At 46.8% G+C, this 19,683-nt stretch overlaps 1 protein-coding gene across 14 annotated transcripts; it reads right to left on the bottom strand.

Moving 5' to 3' along the window:
• Nucleotides 1–645: 645 nt before the first annotated feature.
• Nucleotides 646–18,506, bottom strand: CTC1 (CST telomere replication complex component 1). Of its 14 annotated transcripts, XM_063352387.1 has the most exons (25): nt 18,372–18,502; nt 18,144–18,292; nt 14,834–15,080; nt 13,722–13,918; nt 11,613–11,757; nt 10,909–11,211; nt 10,609–10,737; nt 10,046–10,272; nt 8,353–8,527; nt 8,063–8,263; nt 7,701–7,827; nt 7,388–7,502; nt 6,598–7,060; nt 6,240–6,329; nt 5,809–5,952; nt 5,451–5,521; nt 4,616–4,725; nt 4,119–4,284; nt 3,800–3,886; nt 3,556–3,715; nt 3,008–3,072; nt 2,584–2,746; nt 2,312–2,438; nt 1,676–1,777; nt 646–1,106 (listed from the first exon to the last, which is right to left on the bottom strand). In XM_063352387.1, the coding sequence occupies exons 1-25, from the start codon at nt 18,390–18,392 to the stop codon at nt 946–948; spliced, it is 3,945 nt and encodes a 1,314-aa protein (XP_063208457.1). In that variant the 5' UTR covers nt 18,393–18,502; the 3' UTR covers nt 646–945. The 14 variants fall into 14 exon arrangements, 13 of the variants coding, with proteins under 13 accessions (XP_063208457.1, XP_063208493.1, XP_063208464.1 ...); XM_063352423.1 differs by lacking the exon at nt 18,144–18,292 and having other exon boundaries at nt 18,372–18,506; XM_063352394.1 differs by lacking the exon at nt 3,008–3,072 and having other exon boundaries at nt 3,536–3,715.
• Between the last annotated feature and the right edge of the window lie 1,177 nt (nt 18,507–19,683).

The following is a 19,683-nucleotide window of genomic DNA, read 5'->3' as shown; positions in this document are numbered from 1 at the left end:
AACACGCCGTCAGCACTGCACATGGAATACGGCAGCAAAGCAATTGTGTGTGGAATTTACTAGCCTACAGCATAAGATGAAGGATCTGGATGTTATTTTGCCAAAAAGCAAGTGCAGAATACTTGGTCATGGCTGTAAGCAGACGGGAGAGGAATCTCTTCAAATGGTGATCTCCCATGTGTTGCATTGGTTAGTCTCCTGTGCCACCATGGATACTGGCACGTGCCATTGCAATCATCCCCTTCCTAATCAGGAACAGATGGGCAAGCCCGTAGCAGGTTGTGAATTTGTATCCCAGCTCACTGCCTTCCTCTCACTACCAGCCCCACGTAATGTTCAGGCCACTGTTTAGGCTGCAAAATGATGTCCATATAGCCCTGTGATTTAGCACCATGATTTAATATCCAAACAGTAACTTACTCACTTCCCTTCCCTTCTTGGAGGAAGGAAATGCTTTAAAAACATAATTTTAATAATTTCAACTGGGTTAAGAAGACTATCCCTTGTGGCAGGTGTACAGTTTTGCATGAAGACAGTGAATGATCTGCAAAATGCCTGGCTCTGGCTCATGAACCAAAGATCTATGTTCTGCCTCATTCCCCATATAGCAAGTAAACCCCAAAGTAGATACAGTGGTATTTAAACTGTATTTTAATAGCTTTATTTAGTAGATACTACCACATAAAATACACGCATTGTGTGCCCTAGGTCCAAAGTATTGAACATCTCTCTTCCAAAACATTGCCCAGTTTCACTGGTAGCAATGGTCCAGAATGACCATTCAGGAATTCCACAGGTCACAGCAGCTTCTTGACTACACCCTTCACCCTGTGCTCACAGGCTCGTGCTCCCACTGGAAAGGGGATTAAAAAAAAAGTCCCGATCCCAGTAGGTATTTCCGTATTTCCTCTCCCACTGGGAGAGATGCTAAGCAGTGGCTCCCACTCAGCAGTGACAAGATGCCCTCCTAATCCTCTCACTGTTCAGATAGTTTAAGGCGCCTTGTTCCACTTCCTCCACATTCAGGCACAGCAGGCTCAGCCGAGGTCCCACTTGCGACACAAACTCCATTTCACCGCACCGAAAATTTCTCAGCTGCAGTGGAGCTGAAGGGGAAAAGATAACAACCTGTAACAACTCAGCACAGGGCTCCTGCTCTGTTCTAGCACATGGCTGTAGAAGTTCCTGGGGGAGGAAAGGCCTTGCAGCAGCTGCTTGGCATCCGCTAAACCCTAAAGGACAGCACAATTAATGAATCCAGGATGTGAGTAGATGAATGCATTTGGCCATCATCCCTCCCACTTGGAGGAAGCAGACATTTTACACTGTGAAACGCTGTGAACTATGTGCTGTTCACATAGCTGATGCACTGAGCTTTATATCTTTTATCACTATCAGCAACCTGGCCTTACAGACAGTGTTACATGATAGCCAAAAGATAACGTCTCCCCAGCAGAGCATCCTCTGGTGAGCTTGGCAAATCAAACCCTGCAGCACCTGGACTTACACTCAAGCACTAGTGTTAGTGCAAGCAGCTAAGAATGTCCCCTTAACGCAGCAACTTCACAGTTGTGTCAGCGTGAACTCAGACATCAGCACCCATGAATTCAAAACACTTCAGTGCTTTAAACTCTGTGGCTGTGGTGAGGAGTTTCAGGCCTAGTCTTGACCCTACCTGCTGTCCTGTCTGAAGTCAAAACCCACTTGATTTGAGAGGTCTGCACAGTAACTCTGGCTGGCCAGAACCCCCTGCCATACAACGATGGGGAACCTTGCTCTAAAACAGAGACAGTTTTGTGTGTAAGAGGCACCCCACAGAAATAAACCTGTACCTTAATATTGGGGACAGAAGGGCAAAAGGGGAATGCTAATAAAACACGTTCTCTCCCACCACCACTACCCCCCCCCCAACCCCCACCTTCTCCCTTACTGACACCTGAGAACAATTCTATCCTGGTTGTTTAGCCAATATATTTTCTTGGAACTGTATATAAAATTTGAACATAGAAGCTCGAAGTTTTCACAACTACAAGGACAATTCAATACTATTTTTATGCTCTGTATAAAGTAGAAAAATTAACGTAAGATATTGTTGTATACAGTGACTTCTATAATATTATTTCTGTATTTTTGTAACCATGGTTCTGCTAAGAGACATCTCAGGTCTGCACTACAGAATTCATAATTCGATGGAAATCCTCCAATGATCCTGCTTTGCGGGCAGTGAAGGCTTTCCTTCCCCAGCCTGGCGAGACAGCTCCTCCCTTCCTTCCCACGCTAAGTATTACAAAAGCCAACAGTGCTTGCTTACCAGGCTGCAGGATCTTGGAGGGCTTCCTGTCTAGCCTGAAATCCAGCAGGATGGGGCGACAGATGAGAGGACTCCTGCACAGGCTCCTTAGGTAGCAAGCAACAAAATCCTCAGGTTCCTCTACACACTGAGGGAGGAAGGAAGGGGTGTGTTGCCAGTGAACGTGCAGAGGGAGGCACGGAGCTGCTGGAACCCCCACAGCAGAGGGAAATCCAGTCCAGCTGAAGCTTGAGCCCAGCACGCTGCATTCGCTACCAGAATAACCCACTCACCCCCGTGCCAGTAGCCTCCCCATGCTGAATGGACACTCTGCCTCTGCTCTGCACGCAGTTCTGCAGAGCTTCCCACTCGACAAGGCTCAGGCCCAGCATTGCTGCGACTTGCTGGTTCCTGCACAGCACAAAAGCTTCACCCGTTCCGTCTTCCACCAACACCCTATGGAGAAGCAGGCGGACTAAGATGCAGAGGGAGGTCAGGACAATGCCTGCCTCCCTCACAAGGGTCATGTCCCAGACAGGGGATCTCAGTAAAGAGAGAGGGAGATCTGTTCACATCTGGGAAGACATGACAACTTTAACTTCTGCCCTTGCTATTCTGTCCACATCCTGTCCTTGATCTGATTTTCCTCTCCCCTCTGTGGTATAATTTATTCCCTCCTACCCACCTCTTTCCATATCCAATCTCTACAGCGCTTACCGTGCACTGGCTTGCCTCACTCCTGTGTGTGACGGACATGGTGGACTGTGTCGAGTGCACCTGCCCTGAAGAAAGAGTAAAGCTACAGCTATGTATGGGTGGGCATAAGAGAGAGAAGGGGAGGGGCCACTGCTTCTTTTAACCCTCCCCTAATTAAGTACACAAAGGATTAAAGAACTTCACCGCATGTCCAATGAGCGCCTTGGGAAAAGTTTGTACGGGGAGAAAAAGTGACCTGCTGCAAGGTGCTGAACTCCAACAGCAGTGAGCAGGGGAAACGCAGAGCATTAACAGAGTCAGATTCTCCCCCTGCGTGTCCTTGCTTCATCCCCACTCCTAGCTGTCAGCCTGCCTGACAGCAGATGCACACTTCTCATCAGTTGCCATTTTGGTCCCTTTCTAATAAACAAATCCTTTTCAGACACTGGAAAAAGAGGTTTTGGAATTGGGACAGGAACTCTTACTTCCTCTACGTGGTAGCAGAGGATGCGTTAGAGTAGAGAATCTGCAAGGCTCCTCACAAGTTACCTCTGTGGAAGCTTGAGTACCTCTTTGAAGATGCTGCTGCAAAGCGAGCAAACCCATTGCAGGGACAGAGTCAGTACACAGGACAAGTGGCATAAAATCCGTGCCTGGGGCAGGTGTTGAAGGTGAGCTTGCAAGTTGGATAGAAACACTAGCGAGGGGGATGAGGCTTCTCCTGCAGGACTAGAAGAAATTGGAATGTGAGAAGCTCGGAACATAGAAACCTTTTTTGGGACACTGTAAAGTGGGAAGAGACACTGGACTCACCTTGAAGGAAAAGATAGGTGAGAAGCTGGCAGAGATACGATGCTTACACAGCTGGTGGCAATATACGTGCAATAAACATTATGGAATCTGCAATATGAAAGAGTAGATGTCAGAAACCAAACCTCTCGGTTTTCTTGGCATGGCTGGGTTGGCCTTATTTCTGTAACATGGTAAGAAAATACTTTGTAGCATGGGAGTAGGAGACACGAAGGCATGGGCAAGGGCTGAGGTAAGTCCGCAGGAGGAAAGGCTTAGAGATGGTTTCAGTAAGAGAAGTCAGAGCTGGGGCCCAGGATCAGGGCTCTAAAGGCAGGGGTACCTGGAGATTTTGCGTTCCAAGTTCTGGAAGAAGATCTTGGCTCCCGGTAGCAAACCCCAGAGATGCTGCAGATAGGCGGCAGCAATGTAGATGTCCACCACAACAGGGGAGCCTGGAGCAACTGAGACGCTGAGCTTCACGCTGTGATCACCGTCTAGCAGACTCCCTGAGGAGGCACAGAACCACACAAACCATGAGCTCACGCACAGGTTAGCACAGCCTGTCACTGAGCTGGACCTGCTAAAGGTGTTTTCCCTCGCACTACAATGAGGTTATCACTGCTCCACCTCACACGTTTTCCAGGTACAGTATTCCCATTCCCATCCCCATGCAGGGTACAGTTTCTTAGCCCTCTGACAGGCAATGGGATGCAACATCCTGTCATGCTTCCACTATTCTCAGATACAGGAGCACAGTTAGCCAAGTATACTGTCTCTCCGAAACAGAAAGAAGCAAAAATGAAACTGTTGTTACCTTACAGGCTGTCACAATCTTACCTTTCTGCTTTTGAAGGCCGAGAGTCACAGATGGCTTCCCATTCTTGAGAGAGGCACACAGAGTCCTCTCCACTATCTCACCAGAGAAAGAAACCAGGGAACCTGTGAAACTGAGAGCAGACCAGGATTTCTGTCCTGCCTGAAGACAACGGGAGTGGAAGAAGGCCTGACTACAAGATTGCCACAAAGGACAGGGTGGAGTGCTGTTTCTTGAGATGGGTTTCAGGGGAACCTGCCCTTGAACACCTGAGCTTGCCTTCAGAGGCAGAGTTAAAAGGGACAAGAGGCCGGACAAGACTACAGCCTTCTACCTGCTTAACTCCTAATTGTTTTTCTTAATTAGAGAAAGAAGGCAACCAAAAACCCCTCAGTTCAGCATAAGGCACTGATGAAGATTTCAGCGTGCATGCATATCACCCCAGATTAAACATGCTTTCAACAGAAAAGCGTCTAACCCCAGTATTTTTTTGAGCAAGTCACCCCAAAACAATCAAAAAACAACAAAAAAACCTTACACCTTCAGCCTGATTTTCCCAGATGCACCTGTTTACATTTCTGACAGGAATTTAGCAGAGACCTCTGGAACCTAGTCCACACCAGTAGTAGCTCAAACTTTTTCTGGACACCATTTTGAAGTTTTGCCACCTGTAACCCCTTTAACTTTGATAAACAGGATGGGGACAGCCTGGATTACTTGGACATAGGAAGATTTGCAAACCGTATTCCTAGGGTGGATAATTCATTGCTGTTTAATGTAGTACTGTCTCCAATAAAGACAAATGCAGACCTACTCCCTGAGGCACGGTCACATCTAATTTGGGGCAGATTAACATACCTGTTGCTAATTACTTCTGGAATGGAGGAAATTCTCTGGTTCATGCCTCTCAGCATCGACCTGGTTGCCAGCTAGAAAGGCGGGGAGACACAGACGGATTGTAGTTTATGGCTACCCCCAGCCAGAGCAGTAAAGACAAGCTCTGCATGCTTAGAGCCACATCAAGCAACTGATGCTTCTTCCCCAAATTAATCCTGAGGCAGGAAAACGCGAAGCCCAGCAGCAGCCTCTGATGGAGCTTCGAGCAGAATGGTCTCATCAACAAGGCATTCTGTATTGATAATTTTCTGGAGAGTTCTAGTTCTGAAGAGATCTACAAATCCCCTGTGAAAGTCCAGATCAATAAGGCACTGCGTACCTGGTGCTCACTCAGACAGGAGATCCATGTTTCATGCTGTAAGTGCCAGGTATCTTGGACAGGCAGGCACAGGGGGCAGGATGACCCGCTCAGGAACTTCGCTGGCACAGGTGGAAAACAGAGCTTGTCAAACACTTCCAAGTCCTGAGAGAAGAGTGACAAGGCAAGAAAGTGGATTATTAAAGGAAGGAGATGAAAGCTATATAGGAAAAAAGGACCATTGAAGAACGGTGGTTTAAAGAAAAATAAAATCCACTGAACTCAGAGCTCTGAAAATTTTAACTAAACACAGAACAGAAGCAGTTCCTTGGCAAGACGGGTGGGAATTCCAAGCCTCAAAAAGAGCTTAGTGACCCTCTGACTCCCTGACTCCCACACACAGGTCAGCAAAAAGTCTCTGACAGGAAACAGCAAGACAATTTCTCTCTTACCGAGCAGTGGGGCACAATGAAGCGATACAGCCCATCCAGATGCAGAAATGGAAACCATCGTAGAGACTTCCCCATGAAGAGCAGTAGTGTCTGGAGGCAGAGGGGAGGAGAGAGAGAGAGAAAAAAGGTGATGAGAAATGTTAGGAAAAAGGTAGAAAATGAAAAATACAGCAAGAAGAAGGCAAGCCAAAAATAACATCTTGCTTGAGAAGTAAGGTTAGTACCATCAAAGATAACCAAGACAAAAATAACTCCCGTTGATTAGGAATCTAGATCCTTAATTATCACACAAGCTCCTTGAGAAGCCAGCTCCCAGCCTTATCAAAGCTGCCCCCCCTAAAGCTGCCTCCTGCCTCACTTCTTGCCGTGTCATGCCCTCTTTTCCATCGCAGCTGCTCTCTTCCAGCTCCGGTAGATTCCCGGTTTCTGTGTGGTGGCTCCAGAGCCGAGGTCTGCCCAGCCATAGCACTGTGGCCTGGAAACTGCGCTGCAGGTCCTGTCCTTCTCCATCTTCTTCTCTGGGTAGTTGGTAATTGCGTAACATAAGACCCTCTTTCTGGGTAACCAAGAATAGGTGAGATACACAGCTGGTTGCTCTAGTGCTGCTCTGGCCCTTCTGACAGTTCTCAGCTCTGTGAGTATCTGGCTTGGGATCCTCCAATTTCATTGTTTTTGCCTCTGGGGTTTTCACTTCAGATGTTAAGCTGTCATCGTCCTTCTTCCTCAAAGAGGAGCTGTTTCCTCTCCTAAGGGCTTTCTGGATTTGTCCTTCAGCAGCATGGAGAACCTGAACATCCTCAAAGTAGAACTGCACATAGACACTGAAATGACAAATGGTAGCAGTGAAACTCCCTGTTCCTGAGGGGGGACTGTCTGAAACAAGCAGTCATCTGGGAAAAGCACTGCTGGCGACTGCCCCGCAGGTATTCAGCAGGAGCAGCGGGCAAGGGTGAAGTAAAGGGCAGCTACCAGGCGGAGTGTATTCTGAACAAAATTGAGATGGTGGGTCTGTTGCTGATAAAGATCTCCTTTCCTGCCAATAGCAAAGGACAGTTGCTTTGGCACTAAGCAGCTTTATCATAGTCCAAAATACTGTGGAATGGCAGAGTGAAGATTTTAATTTTTAAGCACTGAATAAAGGGACTTGCCTGGTTTTTTTCTCCCTCACATGCTCCAGATTTGACAGCTGCTTCCAGGAGGGAAAATCAGTCTGAAGGAATCTCTCCACTACAAGCTGGTAGTTTTCCACCTGCAAGAGTGATCCTGCAAACACAGAGATAGGAGCTGAGCTAATAAAAAGAGAATAGAAAAACAGCAAGCTCGATTTCCTCATTTTACAGTCACGAGGCCAGGCAGTGACAGTTCAGCATCTCCACACCAAGTCTCCTCTTCCTTCTTTTGGAGCTGGATGGCAGAACAGGAAAAGCTCAGCACTCTCAAATTTAGCTTAATGGGACATACCTATGAGAGCTGTATGGGCAAAGGGGCTACCATCCTTATGGGATATCACGCAGGGAAGCGTGCTGCTCTTGTCCTGCAGCTGGAGGGAACTGCTCCTGGAGGAGACTCTCAGCACACCCAGTAGTATCTGCAACAGAAAGAAAGCTGCAAAGAGCACCAAACACCTCCCATCTTTGAAGGCCATAAATCGAAGTGTGCATAGCAGCAGCCCAAATTCAGCCTGTGTTCAACATGCCACAGGTGAGAAAAGCAGTGTCATTCCCTAACAGGAGGAACAGCAATACATCAGACAGGGTGCTGGAAGGTATGAGGAGAACTGGGAACTCTCGAGGCACAGACAGTAAAGGGAAGTAGGCACTTACCAATCGGGGCTGGAAGCTTCCTGCTGAGAGTGTGCAGTAGGACCAGGACAGTCTGCGATTCAGCTCCTGGGTCCCCATGTGCTGTGCCTCCAAGGGGGAAAGCAGCTGTGATGGACTGAAACCTTCCCAGCTCTTCTGTTCTGCCACATGGAAAACTGCAGACAGAGATGGGGCCTGGCACGGGGGGTTCAGGGTCAAATACTACGAAAAAAAAAAAAAGAAAGAATGAACCAGCTGAATTTTTTTCCCCATCAGACAAACAGGAAAGAGCTCACAGAGCATTTACTCACCTTCTGCAGGGGACACTGGTGTATTTTTGCTAGGATTTCATTATAAATATCTCTCGCTTTCTCTCTATCTGGCACTACAGCTTGCAGAAGGGGGACAAGGAACTTCTCAGCAGCTCCAGGGTTTCGGTGCGTAGAGCTAAGCAACAGTCGACGACGCCCAAAGAAACAAGAAAACCTGAAAAAAATTCAGACAGACAGAAGCAATAGCAGTCCTTGCTTCTTCGTGAGTTTTGCATGCAAGTCAGAGATTCTTTCTGCTTGCTATGAGTGAATGTGCTGTGTACGACAAGAACTAAGGAGAGTGCAAAAAGAACAAGACGTTACTAAAAAAGGAACATTTAAGGGTGATGCAGATTTATGTCAGGCAAGCAGACAAAGAACAGGAAAAATATACAGACATGGACAGACTGGCAAAATCTCAAAACTCAAGTGGCCAAAAAAACCCACCCAAAAATAATCTCCCTCTAAGTCGCACAAATGGACAACACTGCATTTTGGCTAAGCTTGATAGGATTACTCATGTTAGGTATACTTGGCTTTCTTTTACATTATGCAAAAACCAGAAACAATCACAGATTGCTCTTGTTCCAGTATTTCCCTTGTGTTGTCTTCCTTTCAGAAGTCTAGCTCACTGCTTTTGAATGCCTAGAAGTGGTCACACTGACAGTCAAAAAAAGACTTAATAACAGAAAGTGAACTCAAATAAAAAGAGATAGGAACTAACTCACTGGAACAACTTTCAAGCAGTAGCAAGACTTACTGATCACATTTAAAGGAAGTGGAAAAGCTAATAAAAACCAAAACTTATAGCTAGTGTCATTCCTGGGGCAAGACCAAAGCTGGTTTTTTGGAACGCACGGTAAAAATTCCACAGTGTCAGTAAAGCACAGGAAGACTCAGCATTCTGTAAGCTGCTACTTGACTGCCTGAGATTAAATATATACATTTTAGTTTTTAAAGTCCAAGGCAGCAGTTACACTGATCAACCATAACTATTCCAAAACAAACACAAATACTTTCACGAACAGAACCCAGAAGTAAACCCAGAAACTGGCCCACAGCTGTCACGTGAACAGAGCACAGTCATCAGGGAGAGCAGGAAGCCATCTGGAGGACCCAGAGATAGGCATGTGTGGGAAAATCTGCTAAGACGGAGGCTCTCTAATGAATGCTGACACTACTGGCAATACTCAGAATACCTCAAAGCGATATGCTGATCAGCTGCTGCTGCTCCTGTGAGCAGCCAGGACACAAGAGCCTTTATATTGGTTGTGACCTGATTGTAGCAGCAGTTTCCAGCTTCAGCCTCACTGCCCACCTTGATTTGCCACGCAAACCACACTGGCAGGTGCACATCTCTACAGTGCTTCCATACCTCAGGACAAAACTTCCTGTGCAGAAGTACATGAGCACATGCTCTAGAGTGCTGCAGCTTCCTGAGAGCAGTGGACTTACTGCACACGCACTGGAAAAACGTAAAGGATTTTCTCATAAGAGTAACTGCAAGGTACAAGCAACTGGACATCATGTGAAATCTACATGAATGGCTTACTTAGGCTGGTAAACCAGAAGCAATTGCTGCTGCTATTAGTATACAAGCCCAGTAATTTTGTGAACCCTTGGTCTAGAAGACGCCCAGGTAGTCTACAAAGCACATTTACGCATAGCCTGACTTCAGAAGAACTGTCCTCACCTCTCTTCAAATGTCTCCAGGAGGCTCACCAGCCAGAGGTAGAGTGGCATACCAAGGTTGTAGCGGAAGAGCAGCTGTAAGTAGAGATTTCCTGAAGAAGCTGGTGGCTGGTAGGGGGTGCTGAGCCTTGAAAAACTCTTCAGCACAACAGTGCTGCTCAGGCAAGCACCAAGAACAATGAAAGGGAAGGATACCAGAGGCTTCTGCAGGAGGTGGACATCGATGAGCTGAGATACACAGACATACAACTTAAGAAAGGAGATGGCTAGTCTGCCACCACACCCCAAAACCATCACCCCACCCTAAATCCTTTGTCACTTGACTGGATTGTCTATAAATCCAATGGGCCTGAGGGACCTGACTCCTTAGGGAGTAATCAGATAATAATAATTTTGATTATCATGACCAAGCCTAGACAGAAAGATCCCCAATTTTGTTCCAGATACTTGCTGAAATAATTCCAATGTTCCCGTAGTCTTCTGTTGACCCACACACTCACGAGCTGTCCCCAGGGCCTGAGTATTTTCCACTGAATGCTTTATGCTTCGTAAGTCTCAGCTTACCTCCACACATGCTCCTGGTCGGAGTCCACGTGCAGAGTTCAAGAACTGCTGGTAAGCAAGGCACAAGCAGACTTTGTTATCCAGTAAAAAGAGACCAGCTTGGACATTGAGTATTTTGGTGACAGTTCCCTAAATAGAAAGCAAACAGAAAGTTACAGGAGTGTAAAGACTCCCAGAACATAAGAGACACGTAGGCCTGAGCAATAGGGAAATAAATTAATGATGGAAATAAGACCTTGCAGGCCAGCAGCTGAAACCCTAGAGCACAAGTGGGTGAAGGCGAACCCTACGAATCCTTACCACATATGAGATGATCTTGGACTCTTTGATTGATCCTGGCCTCTCGTCTTCAACTCCCAGCTCCAAGGAATTACTGAGCTGCTCAGGAGTCCCAAAGGAAGATGACTGAGTGGACTCTCCTTGCCAAGCACTGTCCAGTGGCTGCTCCCTCACCTGCTCTGCACAGTAGGGCAGAAGGCAGGAAGAAACACCAGTGACAAACATCCTTTGTCCAGATTTCTTCAGGCTGGACACACTCAGGCCTGTTATTGTGTACCTGCGACCCAAATGGAGGACGTGATGCCATGCCATCTGGTTGGGCTTCTAGAGCAGAGAAACCAAAAGTGACATCAGCATCTGCTGCACTGGAAAGAGTTCTTCCTAAGCACGATAACCCCACCGAAAAAAACTTCTCCTTCAAGAGGATTGCCTCGCACTCTTAGCAAAAGGGTTATATCTGCGAGATGTTCGAGGACACTGCAACTGCATGAGGGAGGAGGGCTGTATTTCTGCAGGGCATAGAACTAGACTTCTTACACACACGGACTATTGTAGGCTGCATGGAATAAATAAAAATAAATACAACAAACAAACAAAAAAAATCAGAGAAACACTAGTAAAAGGAAGAATAAATCAAACTGGGAAGCCAAGGGCAAGCTTCAACAAATTAATCAACTAGCACATACACAGACAGTCAATTTATGAACAAAATTACAAGGACTTACCTGCACCAGCACAGGGACCCAAACAGTTGAAGTGAAGCATTTCAGAAACAGAAAGAAGAATGCCTTCTGGTGAATACAAAGGAGAGGCCCGAGTCTAGCCAATTCACCCGCCACAGTGAGCTTTGACCTTTTCTTACATGGAATCCTAGAGGACAATTGAGGAGGCAAAGGGAATCGGAGATGAAATAACTCAAAAATATCTGAAAAGCAAAATAAACAAATATACAGCATGTACGCTCTGGAAATAAAGGATCCAACAAGGTAATATGGACCGTCTCTCAGAGAAGTTTTCAAAACAATATTTGGCTACAAAATTCTTACTTTAACTTTTACATGCTAAATCCCTTTGATATTTTAAAAAACCTTAATATTTGAAGACAGCAGGGTTGTGTTGAACAAATTCACGTGTTCCATGACAACAGCCAGATTATAAAAAGCTTTACCACAAACAAGAAGCTAATTACAGGTCAAAAGGAAAAAAGAGTCACAAGAAATTCTTCATCAGAAAACAGAACTTGCTTTGTAGATCCACGGAAAGTGACACCGTAGAAGCTCCAAGCCTATAAACAAAAGAGGCCTGAGAGCAACAATGGAGTCTTCCTAACAAACTTGGCACAGGGTGAAAGAGCAGCAAAACTGAAAGCAGATGAGAGGAGAGAGAGGTGACATTTCTTCAGTCATTTCTGTTTGTCATTTCAAACTTTCATTTCAAAAAGTGAAAAAAAAAAAATTCATTTCAAACAAACAAATGTAATTTCATGTGTCAGTTTCATTTTAACTCCTACCAGACTTGAATATAACCATCCCACTTACTCTAAACAAACACATTCTTGATTCTAAAACATATAGACAATTACCCAACTTTATGACTTTTTTTAAAAGAAATACCAGGACGTCCACACGCACATGTACCAGCACTTTATTGGTAAAATTTTTAAAGAAAGAGCATAGAAAATTGATCAGGTACCAGGGAATAGCAGAGGAGCTTTATGTTAAAAGCCTGAGAGTGTAAATTAAATATAGAAATAGTTGTCTCTTTAGAAAGGTCTGTTGAGCTAAATCCCTTAAGCTTAAACTTTCTCACAAGCAGATAAACTCAATTAAAACAAAAGAAAACTAAAAAGAAACTAAAGCAGCCTGACTAGTTACATTTAATTCTTACTGAATTACACCAAGAATTCTCTACTCAAGAAGATAAAACACGATCTAGCACAACTTGAAATTATCAATTTCAGTAAGATTTGCAATTCCACCAGCTACATTTTCACATACTGTAAGTATTATTTCCACCAAGGACAACAGTCACTCTTATCAGCAGACATTTAGCTGGCACCTTTATCTCAGCAATCTGATAAGAATCATAGAAAGGTTTGGGCTGGAAGGGACCCTAAAGATCATGTAGTTCCAAACCCCCAACCCCCTTGCCGTGGACAGGGACACCTCCCACTAGACCAGGTTGCTCAAAGCCCCATCCAGCCTGGTCTTGAACACTTCCAGGGATGGGGCATCCACCACTTCCCTGAGCAACCTCTTCCAGTGTCTCACCACCGTCGTAGTGAAAAATTTCTTCCTGATATCTAATCTAAATCTACCCTCTTCCAGTTTGAAGCCATTACCCCTCATACTATTGCCACATGTCCTTGTAAAAAGTCCCTCTCCAGCTTCCTTGTAGGCCCCCTTCGGAACCTGACCAGTGGTGTACATTAATTTCACATTAGAATTTAGAATTACTTTCAATAATATTTTTGGTTCACTGTAGGTTCAAAAAAAAAAAAAGTTGTGGTAATCAAGAGTGAATTTTAGCCTCCGTGAAAGCTGAATCATACTTTATCCTTATGTTCTTTGTGTAGTATCAAAATACATCCAGAAATAATTAAAATTTGTCTTATTTTGTCGAAATACAGAATAAAAACTTGCAGTAAAGTCCTAGAAACCAGCTGATTAATCAAAAGTGGCTTTATTGTATAACTTTTACTTCTGCTGCCCACCGTTATGCTTTCACCTGGGGCAGAAAGAGAATTTGACTCTTCCTAAGCCAAGCTCTCTTCATGGTACCTGGGAAACCACAGCAACAGAGCTACGATAGAGTTGAGCACGCTAGGTGTTTACCTGGAGGTAAGCAGTGGCTCAGCTGATGCTGGATAGGTGACTGGAATGCTGTCAGGTACTTCCTCTGGGAGATTTACTGGCACCGGATCCACCAGGATTTCCACATACCCTGCTGCGCTCTGGTCTGTCTGTGGTATATATGACCAGCTTGGGAAGAGGAACAGTGACTCCAGCCACTCAAGTTCAAAATGCAGGAGCTAAGACAAAAGATAGAGATAAAAGCTTGAGATGAACTACAGTATGTTTTCTCAGCATTACTTGCAATGTTCATGACTAATTTACCTTTGTATGCACATCACAAACTCTTGTTCTACTGCTGGGCTTCATTACTAAATGAGAGCAGAGTCTTCTGCCCACTCTCTTGCATGGAGAGCTTCTGTCCTTCCAGATGCAGATCTGGAACAGATTTGCTGAGCTCTACAGCTAGCATTTCCTGGGTTACAGTCACACCCTCCCAGCAAGGTGATAATTAATTCACTGCAACACTTAGTTATTTTCAGATGATTTTTCTACAGTTCTCACCTGCTTTCTTTTCCCCTGTGTTTTCAGTTAGAAGTTCATACCTGTACAACTTTTTCCTAGTCTTCACCTCCTTGGGAACCTCAACCTCAGTGCTTTCTCATCACCCACTCTAGGGGTTACCTTTTATCTAGGCTCTCCATGCTATGACCTTCAGAAGGCTTTTAATTCAGTACCACTGTCGCACAAGCTATTATTTCCTGACAGTATGTCATCAATGCATCACTGAACACCCAGTACAACTCTCCAGAAAGTTATTTCTGCTCCACTAGTTGGAGTTCAACAAATAGATGGTAGTGCTATGACCTCCAGATCTCCCAGGGCACCTCATACTGTTGAGAATTTAACAGAACTGTATATTAGGCTGCCTCATTTTCCAGGCCAGCACATTCGGTGTTTGCCCTCCTAGCAATGACAAATTTTACATGTTCTATCATCTTCCTGGGATCTGAGCTTGCCGTTTTCCTGCCTGTTACATACATGCATCATTTCCCTCACTACAGACTTCAGCAGACCATCTGAAGCCCCTGGTGGTCTACGATATTGCTCCCGAAGTGGAAATAAACGCAGAATTCCTCAGACTGAGGACATACCTCACATGGAATGATCCCAGTATTGTCTTTCAAGTATAGGCAACCATCTACCAACTTCTCTTTGTCCTCTTGCCTTCCATCTGTTAAATAGCCAACCAAGATCAGATAAGCCCTTGGCAAAGCGCTCTGCATGGGTAAAACACCTTGTCCTTGATGAGTCCATTCTTTAAACTCATTAGTGCTCCAGGTCAGGTGGCTGCAGCATGGCATGCACTGCTGACGTTGTAGGTCAGCAATGGAGATGAAACTGGAAAGAAAAGCAAAGCAAGACTATAGAAAAAACTCAGTCTGCAAAGTTTGGGAATTGCAGTGATCACTGCAGTGGATAAAGCTTGGCTAAATCAGAAGAGCCTTAGCTGTTGGCGTGGTCTGATGATACCACATGGCAAGAATCAACTAATTCACTGGCATTTAAGGATCTCTCTCAGCTCAGGCAACGTGTTCTGCTTGAGCACCCTCTCTGAAAACAGACACCTTTGCTACTATGGTTACCTGAGCAGGCATGCGGGACACTTGGGAAAAAAAATATAAATAATTGAGAGTTGATAAAATGTCAGGGGAGGTGAGAGGGAGAACAGCTACTAGTTCAGACATTTACTCTGCTCTCGTGAGACCCCTCTGCATGCAGCTCTGGGGCCCCCAATGTAAGAAGGACATGGACCTGTTGGAGTGGGTTCAGAAGAGGGTTATGAAGATAATCACAGGGCTGGAGCACCTCTCCTATGAAGACAGGCTGAGAGAGTTAGGGTTGTTCAGCCTGGAGAACAGAAGGCTCCAGGGAGACTTTATGGTGGTCTTTCAGTACCTAAAAAGAGCCTACAGGAAAGATGGGGAGAGACTTTTTATCAGGGAGTGTAGTGATAGGATGAGGTGTAATGGTTTTAAACAGAAAGAGGGGAGCTTTAGATTAGATATTAAGAAGAAATTCTTTACTGTAAGGGTGGTGAGACACTGGAAGAGGTTGCCCAGAGAAGCTGTGGATGCCCCATCCCTGGAAGCGTTCAAGGCCAGGCTGGATGGGGCTTTGAGCAACCTGGTCTAGTGGGAGGTGTCCCTGCCCATGGCAGGGGGGTTGGAACTAGATGATCTTTAAGGTCCCTTCCAACTCTAACCATTCCATGACTTTTAGCTTGAATGGGAGACTCTGTGAGAAAACCTCAACAACTGAGCAACACAGTTCTACATGTCAGTAACAAACACAGGTTCAAATACACGCTTATTTCATCAACCAGCGCTAAAAAGTGCTGAAATGTAGTAAAAGCAAGGCTGAACAACTTCTAGATGAAGATCATGACAGTTTTGGAACAAATTCTCTCATGTGGATAGCTCACACAATACAAATGTGAGAGACAGCAAGCCAGTAATCTTGAACTGGGCCTTCACTTACAGTAACACAGCCAAGCTATCCCTCAGTCTTTCCATCTAACTCTCCTGGCTCTGGGGAGAGGGGGAGGAGGAGATGTAACATCAAATCAGCCACTTGTGAAGCTGTTTGCAGTTTAGCATCTATCATGCTTAGACTGACCACGGCACTGAATATGGGAAAACAAGGCAGCATCCTCAGTAGATTCTAAGCCTTTCCAGTGTTTATATGATCATGGCAGCACTCATCATTGTTGTTTACATCCTGGCTCTCTATGCTACAGAATTAAGGAACGTCCTCTGTCCATGCTAACATCAACACCGAAAGAGCGAATACAAACTGGTCTCCAGCCAGCGATTTTGGTACTTGTTTCCAATAAGGTTCACTGACAATTTTAGGTTGTGAAACTAGAGCTCTGTTCACAACACCCACTTGCTTAGTAGCAGGACATAATCAAATTCAGAGAGTATGAATTTGAAGAGTTTCACTTGATTAGTTAGGTATCAAAGGTTCAAAGCCAGAAACCAGTCTAGACAAGTGATGGGTCTGAATTGGCTATAAATAGTATTTATATAAAAAAAAAAATTAATCACACGAGATAAATTTATGCAGATACTTATGTATTCAGCAGGAATCTGAACAGGGGAGGATCAGATGAAAAGGACATAAGCAAACTGCTCCATCCTCGGAGACAGAGCAGTGCCAGGAATAACACTGGTATCTATGATCTACAAGGACAACACAGCGCTGCTTGTGTTTTTGTTGTATGTGCTGACTGCTTCTTGGGAGAAACCAAAACTACAGCAGTGCGCTGGATCCTGGTTATCACATACAGAGCACTAAACAGGCCCTCTTCTGTGCTCCAGGGCTTGATGGCTAGCTGTATACATAGTATGTTGCTCACAAACAGACCATTAGCCATACAAAAGAAATATCAACTACTTTCAACTCTTCTCTATGAATTCTCCTGAATATAAACCAAACTCTGGTTTAAACATTGCAAAATGTAGTCTATAGAAAAAATATGGCTTAGATGAGATCAGTTTATCTGGTGTGAAAGACCAACCATCTACATTTATAAACTATTAGTATAAAATTAAAGGCCGCAAGTCCCTAATCAATTCCAGTTGACCTTTGTCCAAAAACCAGCTGTGCCAGGGGTTTTAACAGGCATTCTCACACCATAAATTGGAGCAAGAGAGAAACAGATCCAGATAAGCCAAACCTTCCAATCCAGCTCTCTCAGCAAGTTGCGTGTTTTTCACAATTGTAAGCACCCAAAAGCCTTTTATCAACTAAAACATGGACCACACCATCCTGGATTCCACCTTTGTTAGAGTGCACGCTCGGAGACTGACCTCAGGTGGCCAACAGCCTCGGATACCACGCCCAGGAACAGCCTCCTTAGCACACTAGCAGGATCCAGCTGGGAAGCTGCCGTGCAAACGCCGTGCAGTGCAGCAGCTTGCTCTCAGCGAGATGCCCTACTTTGGTTACACACTCTACCTACCGCAGACTGGCGGATACGGTGCTTAATCATACCGCAACAGCGATCGGGGGCGCATCGAAGCCAAGAAAACGCATGCGGTTACCCGTCTTCGACAACATCCCACCCACACCCAGCATCCGGGGCAGGCATCTCGCACATGAACCAGCGGCGCTCGCTTGGCGGCGGCAGCTGCTGCTGCTGCTGTTGCTGCTACAGCAGCCATGCTGAGCTCCCGGGAGGTCCCCACCAGCTCTGCTCCACCGGCCCGTGACTGCGGCCGGGCCCTGCAGGGTGGAACGCGATGGGACGGGCGTCTCCGCCGGAAGATACCGCGCATGCGCAAGGGAGGAGGGCGCGCACGGGGCCCAAAGGGACACACATACACACCGGTCCCCTCATCCCTCTCCGCCCCTCCTCTCGCCTCCCCTCCCCTCCCCTTCTCTCTTCCCCGCAGTCACCTGTAGCCGAGCGGCAGGTCCCCGCCACCCGCGCTGCGCAGGCACCGCAGCACCGCGTCCAGCGGCGGCGGCTCCGGCCTGCCAGGCCCCTCGCGGGCCGGGAGCGCTCGGCGGGCGAAATCGCCAGCCGCCTGCAGCCAGCGCTGCTCCTAGAGAGAAGGAAAGAAACGGAGCTTCAGCGCCGTGCGGCGGGGAGGGCCCAGAGCGACACCCCCCCGGGTCACTCACCGCCGCGCTGGGCTCCGCCATGACGGCGCCAGGCCGGGCCGCCCGCCTCACGGCGTTGCCATAGCGACGCGGCGGCGGGAAACGGCGCGGGGCCCGCCGGGAGCGCCGCCGGGCCTTGAGCCCGCCGGTCTCCGCCCCCTCCCTCCCTCCCTCTCTCCCTTCCGGCCAATCGCCGCCGGCTGCGGGCGGCGCGCGGGGGCGGTTGCAGCCCCTCGACGCCGGGGCGTTGCGGGGGCGCGCGGGCGGGCCAACGGCAGCCGCCCCTGAGGTAAAAAGTCTTGTCAAGGGCGGCGGGAGCCGTTCCCTTCTCGCAGAGGGGCCGGCGAGAAACTGGAACCCTGGCAGGCGGGGAGTCAAGCGCTGACAGACGCCCTGCTGTGTGATAGGGAGGGTGTCGAGCAGGGCTGGGTCCCCTTGGTGGCACATAGCCACGGGGCCTCGGGAAACACGGGAGGCCAGGCAGGCCGGAGGGAGGCGGCGGGGAGGGAGCGTGGTGCGGGCTTAGCGGTTCTGGCGAAAGCTGGGAAGTGGATGTGCGCCCGTGCATTTGACATTAATGTCAGATGCGCGGCGAGGCTGTGAGGTTGCTCTTCCCTAGCTGAGCTGCAGGAAGAGTCAAACGTGAAGGTCTCAGGGGATTTCTCTGGTGGTCGTGAGATTCTAGAGAAATGCTTTTTCTTTTTCTTTTTTTTTTTTTTGGAAGGCTGAACCTTCATGAAGGTTGAAGGGTGTGCCGCATCCACTCATAGGACAGTATGTGATGAATCTGAAACAATCCATTAAAAATGGGATATCCTCCTCCACAGAATGTACTCATTGGTGCATGAGATTTTTTTTCCTTTAGGGGATAACTTTGTATTATTCTTGTTCAAGGCAAGGAAACAAACTAGACAAAACTTGCTAAATCTTTCCCATCTCTATCCCTGGAGATGGATGCAGCCTGATAACAGATTATGCTGCTGTTTCCTTCCCTCCTGGAACCTGGTGCTGTAAAGTCAGAGCTGTTCCAAGCCTGAAGTGCAGAAGAGAGCTACGTAGCTGCATGGTCCTCGTCATTTTGTCCTGTGTGTGTGCCATTGCTGGCTTCTGTACAGCAGATAAGCAACTCTGGAGTAGACACCGTCCGTGGAGGTGTTGGGCTTTGTCCACAGCATTTCAGGCAGTGCACAGAGTGAACTGTACACGTGCTTACAGACATGAAATGGAAATGTTGTTCTAAAACAACACTTAGTAGCTCAATACAATGCTGTAGTACTGAGATAACTGCAGCAAACGAGGGGAAGCAGCGTTCCCGGTCACAGACTGATCGCTG

The sequence above is a fragment of the Chroicocephalus ridibundus genome, chromosome 1 (assembly GCF_963924245.1).
Source record: "Chroicocephalus ridibundus chromosome 1, bChrRid1.1, whole genome shotgun sequence".
Lineage (NCBI taxonomy): Eukaryota > Metazoa > Chordata > Aves > Charadriiformes > Laridae > Chroicocephalus > Chroicocephalus ridibundus.
Note: the sequence above shows the minus strand (reverse complement) of the source record. Positions and strands in the feature narration are given on the sequence as shown.

What these genes read in the sequence shown, in the direction of transcription:
- CTC1 (XM_063352387.1), bottom strand. Translation starts at nt 18,392, where the DNA reads ATGGCGGAGCCCAGCGCGGCG. An exon ending in GTGAGGGAGAAAAAAACCAG is followed by an intron (nt 7,061 to 7,387) that starts GCAAGTCCCTTT and finishes TTGTCATTTCAG; the next exon opens with TGTCTATGTGCAGTTCTACT. An exon ending in TCATTGTGCCCCACTGCTCG is followed by an intron (nt 5,953 to 6,239) that starts GTAAGAGAGAAA and finishes CTCTTCTCTCAG; the next exon opens with GACTTGGAAGTGTTTGACAA.